Source organism: Callionymus lyra, chromosome 12, assembly GCF_982586985.1.
Source record: "Callionymus lyra chromosome 12, fCalLyr1.hap1.1, whole genome shotgun sequence".
Taxonomy (NCBI): domain Eukaryota; kingdom Metazoa; phylum Chordata; class Actinopteri; order Syngnathiformes; family Callionymidae; genus Callionymus; species Callionymus lyra.
Genome location: NC_141829.1, coordinates 21,469,961 through 21,481,358, shown reverse-complemented (window position 1 = coordinate 21,481,358; position 11,398 = coordinate 21,469,961). Strand labels below are relative to the sequence as shown.

At 39.8% G+C, this 11,398-nt stretch overlaps 1 protein-coding gene across 2 annotated transcripts; it reads left to right on the top strand.

Annotated features, from left to right (window-relative positions):
* The first annotated feature begins 786 nt into the window (after nt 1-786).
* Nucleotides 787-4,713, top strand: trim13 (tripartite motif containing 13). Of its 2 annotated transcripts, none has more exons than XM_087804158.1 (2): nt 787-826; nt 2,664-4,713. In XM_087804158.1, the coding sequence occupies exon 2, from the start codon at nt 2,671-2,673 to the stop codon at nt 3,868-3,870; it is 1,200 nt and encodes a 399-aa protein (XP_087660284.1). In that variant the 5' UTR covers nt 787-826; nt 2,664-2,670; the 3' UTR covers nt 3,871-4,713. The 2 variants fall into 2 exon arrangements, with proteins under 2 accessions (XP_087660284.1, XP_087660283.1); XM_087804157.1 differs by lacking the exon at nt 787-826 and adding an exon at nt 2,163-2,261.
* The last annotated feature ends 6,685 nt before the right edge of the window (nt 4,714-11,398 follow it).

Here is an 11,398-nt window from a genome sequence, read left to right as displayed (position 1 = left end):
ACGAGGAAAAACCAGCATCATATCCAACAGCGACACCAAGCAGTGAAGCCAGGAACTGCATAAGCTCGTCCATCCACTGTGTATCCAATCACAGCAGCAAAGATCGGCAGTTGCTCCTGATGGCATGGAAACAAGGGAAGAAAATCAAGGTCAACATTTTTTTTTACACGTGACTAACTGATTATTGGATATCGATGTTACATAACAACACTTACAGAAAAGTCAGGTTTAGTCTTATTGCTATATTTGAATTGATTGATCTTATTGTTAACTTTAGTCATCTGCTGTTTGATGCTAAAAATAACTTCATAATTTGATCTATTTACAATACAATACTATCATTAGGGTACACGTTGCACAACTTATTATGAGGGAGGTTTGCCAGTTTCTGCCTATTTGACACAAATAAATGCTCTGATATAAGTCATCTCCAGAGGAGCTCTGCACCAATCCCAACTCCAGCACCAGAACTTCCAATCGCTGCATGTGCTATGCTTCCCGGGCTGCGGGAAGAAACCAGAGTGTCCTTAGATGACTCACACAAGCAATTGCATACAGTTCTTGAAAGAATGTTGAATGAAAAAAACAACAAATTTGGTATTTGACTGATGAATTTCTCATCATAGATCAGACTTGGGCAAGGTCTGGTACGGGGGGCAAATGTGGCCGTTTGTTTGTATTCAGGCAGCCCTTGTGATGTCAGCGTAGAACTGATCTTCTTAGAACATAAAGACAGCTAAAAATGGTATTTTGTATTTCAGAATCAGAAACTTGTATTGCCAGTGTTGTTCACTCTAAATACAACTTGCCTAAATGCCAAGTTTTGGTAAGAAATGTTGAACTTTTGTGTCTCTTAAAAAATGGTGTAAATATTAAGCTTTTAAAAAATGTTATTTTTGGCATTTTTATGAAAGCTTTAATAATATATATGGTTGGCATAGTATGATATGTTAAATGTTTTTAATGCTCATTTTTGTTTTTTAAAAGTTTTCCCATCACATTTTGGCCTGACAGCCCATCAGATCCGTCACAGTATAATGTGGCCCCTGAGGACATTAAATTCTTTGCTCTTGTCCTAGATATTTATATAAATGGCAGCACTATTTTGCTGACAGAAGAATTAAGCAACAAATGCATGCGATGGCATTTTCGGCACAAATCTGATTTGGTAAATTTTGCTAAACTTTAAATACATCCTATACACCTTTGAGTCATTTCCCACGTTTGGGGATACATCCAATTTTTACTTTATTAATGTATGTGCTGACTCCCTCAAGAAATATCTTAAGACTTTCTTATTCGTTCAGGCTTTTCGATGATTTTCTTGGAACTCCTGTGTTGTTCTCGGTGTTATCGTGATCTTTTTAGTATATATTTTTGTTTTAGTATTTTTTGGATCGTTTAAGCGCTTTGTGACCCTGGTCTGGAAAAAGCGCTCTACAAATATAAATTACTATTAATATTATCATATATTACTTACTTACTTATGTTACAAATCATCCCATGACATCACATAAAGTCCTACAGAACATGGCAGGAGCAAAGGTCTCCAGCAAGTCAACAACACCCTGTAACAAAGCCGCAATAAAAGGTCAATATTAAGAGTGAGAGGAAAATATATTTCGCACATTCATAATGCGTTAAACTCAACGTGAAATTGTAAATATATTTATTGAATCATATGAATACATCATCATTTATTGATGGATTACACACATTGTAAAATCTGTCATGAATCAATTGCAAGTATTTCAAGAAGCCTTTTTAGAATAAAAGATCTCGATCTTTTAGATCAACGATGACTGTTGGGTCTGCATCAGCTGTTGTTGCTAGGCAGGTGGGCTATTCCGACCCCGGCATCAACATATGCCCAGTGACAGACACGTGAGCCAAAGTAGGCCAGTTAGAGAATCTGCAAAGTGGAACTAAAATCTGGTTGACAGTTTTTCCACGCTGTAATGTTTTGCATGGCAACAGCCCCTCCCCCATATGTGGGCTAAGGGACCGTCTGCAATTGAACGCACTCGGGGAGAAACGTAAACGTCCGATTAAAGTCACGATTGTGACTTTTAGAATCAAAAAAATGATCAAAAGAGGCTTCGAATATGAGTGTAGTATGTTGGATGAATATTTAGTCCAAAAAGACCGTATTTGGTATTTTATTTTGATTTTAATCCGGCGCCGAAACAGTTAATTCGACACCCGGAAAGGGCGAAGTCTGCACAGCAACAAGCGCCATGATCCAGGCGCTCCTCCGGCTGGTGAGTGACTCTCCTGCTGCTCCACGACTTGTTTCTATGCGCTCGCAAAAAACTTACTCGACACGTCGATCCTTTTTTTCTGCGTCTCGCTGCCAGCTGTGTCGACGCGGCCACGAAAAAAAAAATATCGATCCGAGTCGACGGCGGATCGTTTAGGGAGCGCGTGATTCTCCACTTCCTGTCGGGACTATATCATTGAATATGACGAGTGTGTTTCCCGCGCTAGTGGGTCATTTAGACCCGGTTTCTATACGTGTCTTGATGGATCTACGTGCACATCTGGAACGTGACATCCGTATCCTTTTGATCGAAGCGTGTGATTGATGTGATCAGTCGATTAATATTATTGAACCGTCAACAGTCGTCGATTTTAAACCATCTTTGCTCCACGTGTGTCTCCAGGTGAGTCATGGAGCAGCTGGAGGAGGAGCTGACGTGTCCGATCTGCTGCGGGCTCTTCGAGGACCCCCGGGTTCTGCTCTGCTCGCACAGCTTCTGCAAGAAGTGCCTGGAGGGTCTCCTCCTGGAGGGGGCGAGCCGCGCGACCTTCTACAGGACCCCCCTGAAGTGTCCCACCTGTCGCAAGGAGACCCCGCACAACGGCGCCGCCAGCCTGCAGGTGAACTACTCCCTGCGCGGGATCGTGGAGAAGTACGGGAAAATCCGGGTCGCGCCAAAAGCGTGCGCGTGCGAGGAGCACCCGGAGCAGCCGCTCAACATCTTCTGCCTCACGGACGTCAGGCTCATCTGCGGGTTCTGCGCCACGACCCCGGACCACAGGGGTCACGCGTTCTGCTCCGTGGAGGAGGCGGTGGCGCGCGAGAAGGACGCGCTGCAGGACCTGCTCCGGGAGGACGTGCACGCGCGGCTGGAGACCCTGCAGGTGGGGAAGAAGCGGACCCTGCAGGAGGTGAACATGGAGGCGGAGAAGGTGGCGGAGTACTTCGACAAACTCCTGGGCTCGCTGGAGTGCAAGAGGAGCGAGATCCTGGGGGACTTCGAGACCCTGAAGCTGGTGGTCATGCAGACCTACGACCCGGAGATCGGGGTCCTGAGCGCGGCCGTGGACGAGCAGAGGCGCGCGGCCAGCCTCGCGGACACCTGCGAGGACGGGGACCCGCTGGGCTTCCTGCGGAGGATGCGCACGCTCCGGCGCGCGCTCGGGTCGCTGGAGGAGGAGACCCCAAAGAAGCCTCGACACCCCGCGCGGATCACCCCGTTCGACGCGAGGAAGTGGGACTCGCTGCGGCTGGACGAGGTGGACAAGATGGCGATCCCCCCCGAGAAGAAGAAGAAGAAGAAGTCATCGAGACTCTGGTGGATCGTCGCCATCGTTCTGTTAACCGTTTTATTTTCGTTCCAGATGGAAGTCACCGCGCTTTACTCGCGGCTCCCGCGCGCGGACGCGGTGCTGCGCGTGGCGGGCGACGCGTGGGCTCAGGTGTGCGTGAACCTGCGGGGGTTTGTGGACCTGTGCTCGCCACTGCCGGGGGCTTTTTTGAAATATTTGGGCCACTCGGTGGACATGGCGCTCGACTTTATTGACAGGTGTAGGTTTGAGTTCGACAAGTGGAACTCTTTGGTGCAGAAACAGATCACAGACGCTTAGACAGAAAACACGAATCCGGACTTGAATAATGTTGCACTGCCAATTCTTTTTTAGTTATTAAGAATGTAATTGTATGAACTGGTGCCTTTTCTTTAAAATATATATATATAATTGAGGATAGAACACCTTTTGCTATTATAAAACACACACAAGCTTCAAAAATATTTCACAATTCAGGCCAAATCTCTATTTATATACATTTTTCAAAGAGCAGGCTGTTTCATCTTTTACACCTCGTTACGCTACATTTATAGTTAAATCTGACAAAGTTTTCCTTTCTTAAGGCTTAACTTATACTTGAAATTACACATTTTCTTTGTTTCATTCTATATTCACAGGATTTATGTTATGCATATTTAATATATGGTGGTACGTTTCACCTTAGAATGAATGTATATGCAAGCTGAGAAATAAACCACTGACACAATTTTATTTCACGCTAAATTACACGCCAAAAAATGTACATTTGGGGGGGGGGGGCATCCTTACTTCAGACCTCGGCTCTTGTAAGGGTTTTGCGTGACGTCTTCTGCTGAGTTCACTGAAATAAACACTGCCTTTGTAATGGAATATAAAAGCGAAATTGCAGGTTATTGTTCTTTAAATTAGATTATACTCAAAAAAACATGCAGTATATGTTAGGTGATACTATTATTACAATTTTGATTCTTTAAAAAACTCGTTTTTTCGACAGCTTATGAAATGGTTCGATACAAAAAGCAAAGTTACACGTTTTTTTGGTGCTTTATCGTCACCTTTTTTTCATTTTTGTGGCTTTTATAATGATTTAACGTTTCCTTCTATATCTGACGATCTTAAATAAAAAACTGAGATTTTTCGAGACCACCTTGTTCAACGTTTTTCCAAGAGCTTTACTTTAAAGCGGGGGAGACACACGTATAGGATTCCAGCTCCTCGCAGCTGCATGATGCGGCAACCCAGTTTCCAGGCGGTTATGTAACCAGACCCGAGCACAGATGAAAATCCACATCATAACCATCACAGATTACGGGGTGAAACCATTTAAAACGACAACTATTTCATCCATACAGTAACGCTAGATGTCTTATTTGAGATGTTTTTTTTTTATATCAGAAAGGTTTGATCTGAGTCGCAGGATTGACTCCTTGGACACCATTTTAAAGCTCGTTTTTTTTAGATTTAATGCGTTTTTGCATTTATCACAATAATAAGGGTCAGAGGTCATACACTACTTTGACATAAACACGCACATTGGAGACACGAATATTTAATAGCCAGAAAAAGTCGCGTGGGAATAAAAAGGGACTCGATATTAATATTTTATCGGTCGCAACAAATACATTTTGACATCGTAGAAATGATAGTGTAAGTCTTTTTAAATGGCTAAACTCAATTTATTAAATATATTTTGATGGATTATGTCGTATAAAAGGTTGGGTGAAGCGAATATTGCAGACGCTCGTCTCGAGAGAAACTGTGACTTCCAATACAACCGCAATTTGAGAATTTATAATCATTGAATACATTTTTTTTGTGTAAAAATATTGAAAATTAAAAGCAGTTGTCGTGCTCAATAATAATGTTAATGAAAAACAGCCGAAGGTGTGTAGAATTTTACCCCGGTCAAAATGTAAAATATTTCTACAAAATATACAAAATAAAAAATGTAATGACTAAAATAAATTAATAAATCCTTGTAATATTTTACATTTGCAATATTAGAGTAACTTAGATTTTCTTAATCTACCGTTTATTTAAAGGCCCACGAGGCCATCCTGAGCACTCGTTTCATTCGTCACGAAATTAAATGACCCAGATATCAACTAAAAACGAAGGTAAAAAATAAATAAATAAACAAAGTAAGTGGTCTAGATGTATTTTTACGTCATAAAAAAAAAATAGAAAACGTAATTTGGTAAATACTTCGAATGTTTCGTTTCGCTATGAAGTGGCAGCGGAAGTTACATTATGGCAAAGGCCATAGTTCTTCGAGGCCTAAATGCGAATGAAATAATGAACCTGTGTGACGTGATCCTGCGAGGTTTACGGTTGAAATCGCAAAATCTAACGTCATTAAATGACGAATGACGAAAGAAATGGAATTTAGATAAGCTGCGTTGTTTTACAAAGAGCGATCCTCACGATCAGCTTCAAAGAACCCGAGAAAAAATGCTCAATAAGAAAGACTAGTCGAATAAAACTACAGTATTTATTAAAAACGTGTGAGAAACGCCAAAGTGTGAAAACATCTACATCTTTTAAAAAAAGGAAATGTCCGCACTTTGCCGTGAAGCATTAAAGTAAATGAAGGTTCCGATACATTGCGTGTAGCCATTTGAAAAAAAATAATCAAAGTGAACAAAGGAAAATACACAACATGGTGAAAGAAAATCGGATTTTATTGGAGCAAACAAGATCTGAAAATACATAAAAAACAATACATTCAGCAATATATTTGAACACTTTACACTATTTTAGATAGTAAGCAGCCACACATACAAGTGTGAGTCAATATTTTTAGGCCCTCAAATAAAATGCAGGTGGTGCAATTCCGCAAGTGCTTCTTAAGCCACTTTTATTTATTTTTTTACTAAGTCACATGTTTTGCAGCCATTTACTGTTATTTAAGCAATCAGAGAACCAGAACATTGACTTTTGTAACCCGTGTGGAGACACTGTGATTTTTGCATCTTCTATACTCCAACTTGTGCTTTCAGCGTTATAATGGATAAGTCAAAAGAAAAAACAGGAAGAAAAATTCCAATGTGAATATTGTCCTAGAGTCAAATTACAAACAATTGAAATAAAAAAATATAAAGTAAGAGATTTTTGGAAACATTAAAAAAAAGTTAATCATCTCATTTTATCAAGTAATTCTTAGTTTATTGCTTTGTGTATTTGTGATTTGTGAAGAACAGGAAATGAGACGCATATAGTTGCAGTTGACTTTGACGTTCCACTTCTCACAAAACTCTGCTCCACACAGGTGACCTAAGATTCAACTACATCCAGATCAGACAAAAAAATTAAGTCATAAGTTAATCTATTTTTGGTGATTTCTGGTCCTCCCTACGATACATAGTTGTGAGACGAGAATCAGAGCGAGGAATTTACTTTGCAATTATAGAATAATAAATGTGTTCTGACCATTGTGACGCAGACTTATAGTATGTTAACAATTATCATTATTGTTTAACTTCTCATATGGCTACAGGTTCAAGGAATCCCCAAACATCTTAACATGGAATGAGAAGGTGACGTAAGTTTCAAAGGTTTGGTTTGTTTGATGATTGGCATTATTTGATAATGATCATTAAAACGAGAACAAACAACTAGTGATGTGTTGATGGGGCGTCATGAGGCAGCTGATGCTGTATCATGATACAGTTCGAAAGGCTAGTAGATGAATTCTTTGAATCAGTGGATCAGAGCCAAAGAATATAAAGCAGAGAGTGCCATCTACTGGTCTTTCAGAGTCAAGACACTGTATCATGATACAGCTGATGCTATACCATGAGGCCTCGTCGACCCATCACTCCTAACAGCCAACGTGATATTTGATCGAAACACTGTCAAGATCTGAACTGAATATTCCATTTGAAATTCCCAACCAGTTTCACAGGCAGGAAAAAGACATCAGCATGTTTATCAAAGAAAGAAAAGTCACCTATGATTGTGGTCACTTTGCTACAGCAGCACGATCAATACTGGAGGCTTCAGCTAGTCCTTACTCCAATATTTACGTGCTGCTACAGTGAAGTGACCGGAGGCGGAGCTGCGACCGGTGAAAAGGTTCTCCGTGACTGGGACGTTGGACCAGGTGTCGCGGCGGCAGCACAGTACGGCCTGCATCTCAATGTACCCACAAACCATTCCGTGCTGCTACAGCGCCACCAGAACTCTTATTTTGGTCCAAACCTAAAGTGAAGTCCTCGCTTTTCTTCGCTCTCCATCTGAAACACACAGAAGACGGTTTCATTGATTAGACGGATGGTTTCACGAGCGCCGATAATAGACTCCTTCTCCAGTGAAACTCCTCGGAGCAGATCATTGTTCTGACAAATGAAAAGCACCAGCAGAGACTCGTCGAACGCTAGATGATGCAAGTGCCATTTGATGAGTCAGACTCTGCAGGTCAATTTAGTTGTGCAGCACCAAATGAAAAAAAAAATACAAATACACATCATTCTAGTAAAAAACGTTAAGGTAAGACCGTCACCATAAAAGGGACAAAAATTAAAACATTACCTCAACAGCATGTGGCAAACTCAAGGTCCGGGGACCACATCAAGTTCACCAAGTCCTGCTTTAGTGACTCACATGATATTTCAACAGGGCGGCACCAGTTATTGAATCATTACGCCAAACTGTACGATGACACAATCCCATAAATCAGTTGCATTTGCTGCCCTCAACTGACAAGTCACACAGTAGCCATTTGTTGATGCAGGTTTGGTCACTTGACTACACGGCTCTGGCAGAACAATGGTGAACATGGACCCTAGAGATGAACAAGTTAACTTGTTTAGCAATTTGCATTTAGACACAAAACGGAGGATTAATGGCCGGCATTGAGAGTTGCTTTCATTTGGATGAAAGCATAATGACAAGGGGTGTGAGGATTTTTTTTTTTTTGTGGAAGACTGATATAAACATGCAAAAATGTACAGCTTTTATTCAATTAGGAATTTCATTTAAACGTCCAGCCGCTGATATTTGGGAATATTTCAGTTAAAATGTTTTAATTTAAACAAAAGAGAGTGAAAAAAATAACAAAATGTCAATAAAAATTCAGCGTCTCCTTAAATAATTACAAAAGTCATGCAAGTGTATTGAAATATACTGTTTTGTCAGCTTAATATATCGTATTGTGAGATTAGGGCATCGCTTCAGTCCGAGCAACGACACTCGTCTACTACACACTGGTTTACATTGAAAAATGTCATTATCTGGATGTTTTACACACTTCCTACAGCTTCAGGCAAGTCATTTAAATACTTAAACTCCATTTGAAATTAATTATCTTAAAATCTACCGCATGAATTTGGTTACCTAGACAATTTATCCATTATTTTGCTGCACAAATACAAGTTTCAGAAATACTTTTCTAATACATCCTATATGTTTTTTTGTAATATATCCAAATATAAACACAAGTTGATGGACACCATAATTTATAGTAAATCTTTTTAATCATAATTCTATGTAATATCTTGCTAAAATTATCTACCACACAGATTGGCACCGAATTCTGGTTATGAATAAACAACATGATGTAACCACACCAATTCATTTAAAAAAATGCTCAACATTTTTTATTTAGAAATATTCTTGTGGACTGTAATTTGTTTGATGTTTCAGAATTGCAACGCTGTTGGGAAAGTATTATATCTAAATACCTGTGGCTCGATCAGAATAAATGTAATGCTAATTTGTGCGCAGTGAAATACTAATGCATGTCATTCTTAACTATGGAGAGTTGTGTTCACCTTTCTACCCATTTAACATCCGACAAGTGGAGATTAGAAATGTCAAAACCAAAATACTGATGCAGATAAAAGAAGACGGGAAAGATTGAAAGGTAGATCCATGATTGTCCAATGTAACACAGTATACTTTTAAACTAACCACGCTTTCCTTTTGGTAGACATCATATTCTGTTAGGACAGTCATTTCAACAAACGTTTATTTAAGACAAACTTGTTCAGCATGTAACATTTTGGTAACGATTTTCAGCACTATATAAAAATGTGAAAATCACAATCGGAGAGACTTTAAATATGATGAAGCAAATCAACACTGTCTGATTTTCCAAGGGTCATCCGTCTCAATTCCACCAATTTTAACCATAAATGATGAAAATAGCTGATAAAATCTGCTGCGGGTGAGACTAAATCCAAACAGACATATATAATTGTGTAGGTAAGAAAAAGGAAATGATTATGATACTTATTACAAAGGTCTTTACAATCAGTGATCACACACACACACACACACACACACACACACACACACACACACACACACACACACACACACACACACACACACACACACACACACACACACACACACACACACACACACACACACACACACACACACACACACACACACACACACACACACACACACACACACACACACACACACACACACACACACACACACGAAACGAAACATGAAACGAACTGAGAGAAGGACTTGGCTACCAATTTCCTGAAGGCATCTTAACACCCAAATTAACTAATAAAGCATAAACACAGATATGAGCAGTGATGACTCCCTACAAATGCTGTGGTTTCTTTTCAGAGTGAACCTGCTAGAACAAAACAAACACGCGCCAATATAAATCATTGCCTGACAATGTAATTGACAGCTGCTGTTTTAGTAATATCAATATTCTATGTTAGTTTAAATGCACATAGTAAGTAAGTAAGTAAAGCGCCTTTCTAGACCAGGGTCACAGAGCGCTTTAACAAACAAAAACAAAATACAGCTAAAATATATACTTTAAAAGGTCAAGACACATAAGACAAACAGGAGTTCCAGAAATTCAGGAAAAAGCCTGCATAAATAAGAATGTCTTAAGATGTTTCTTGAAGGACTCAGTAGATCCATCAAAAACAGAGGGAGAGGAAGATCATTCTAAAGCTTAGGAGCAATTGCCAAAGGAACCATCAGTAGATTCTGATCCACAGACCTCAGAGCCCGAGCTGGGGTGTAAGGCTGGATCAGATCAGTGATGTAAGGAGGAGCCTGACCATGAATAGATCTGAAAGTAAGAACCAGAATTTAAAAGTTGATCTTGAAAGAAACGGGTAGCCAGTGAAAAGTTTTAACGATCGGAGAAATGTGAGTTCTTCTACTAGAGCAGGTCAGAATTCTTGCTGCAGAGTTTTGTATTAACTTCAGGCGAGACAGATCCTTCTCGTTTATTTCTCATGGTTTTGTTCTCCTCTTTTCTTTAACTCTGGTTCCTTTTAAAATATGATACATACAGGGTCTCATTTCTTGACACTAGGCATCAATTGAATCAGTCAAGCATGCTGTCTTCCTCGAAAAACTCTTGAGGTGGTTGACTTCCTTTAGTGCACCTAAAAGGAGACCAGGGAATAAACACAACCCATAATTACATCTCCTCTTTAGCAAACAAACACTTGGCTGACTCCGCATTAAGCAAAAATGTACTTTTTTTTGTTGCTTTAACCAGTAATGAGCAAATGTGTTTGCAATAAATAAATAAAAAGATTAGGAAATAAGATATTCCACCACAGAAGTTATGAAAGTAGAGTAACTGGAAAATAAGTGTTGCACCAGTTTGTGACCACCATGATAAAATATATCTGTAAAAGGAAATGTACAAATAAAGTTTCATACTTTCAGAGTTAGCTAATTTGTAAGGTACTGAATGTTCAGCTGAAAGTAGCCAGTACAACTTTCACATCCCATTTTGAACTTCAGCAAAGTGTATGAGAGCATCTTAGTTTCATGTTTGTTACTCTTAACTCGTGGATCTTAGATGGCTCTGCACATCTTGGTCATT

Excerpts from the sequence above, each read along its gene's own strand:
- trim13 (XM_087804158.1), top strand. The coding sequence starts at position 2,671 with ATGGAGCAGCTGGAGGAGGAGCTGACGTGTCCGATCTGCTGCGGGCTC.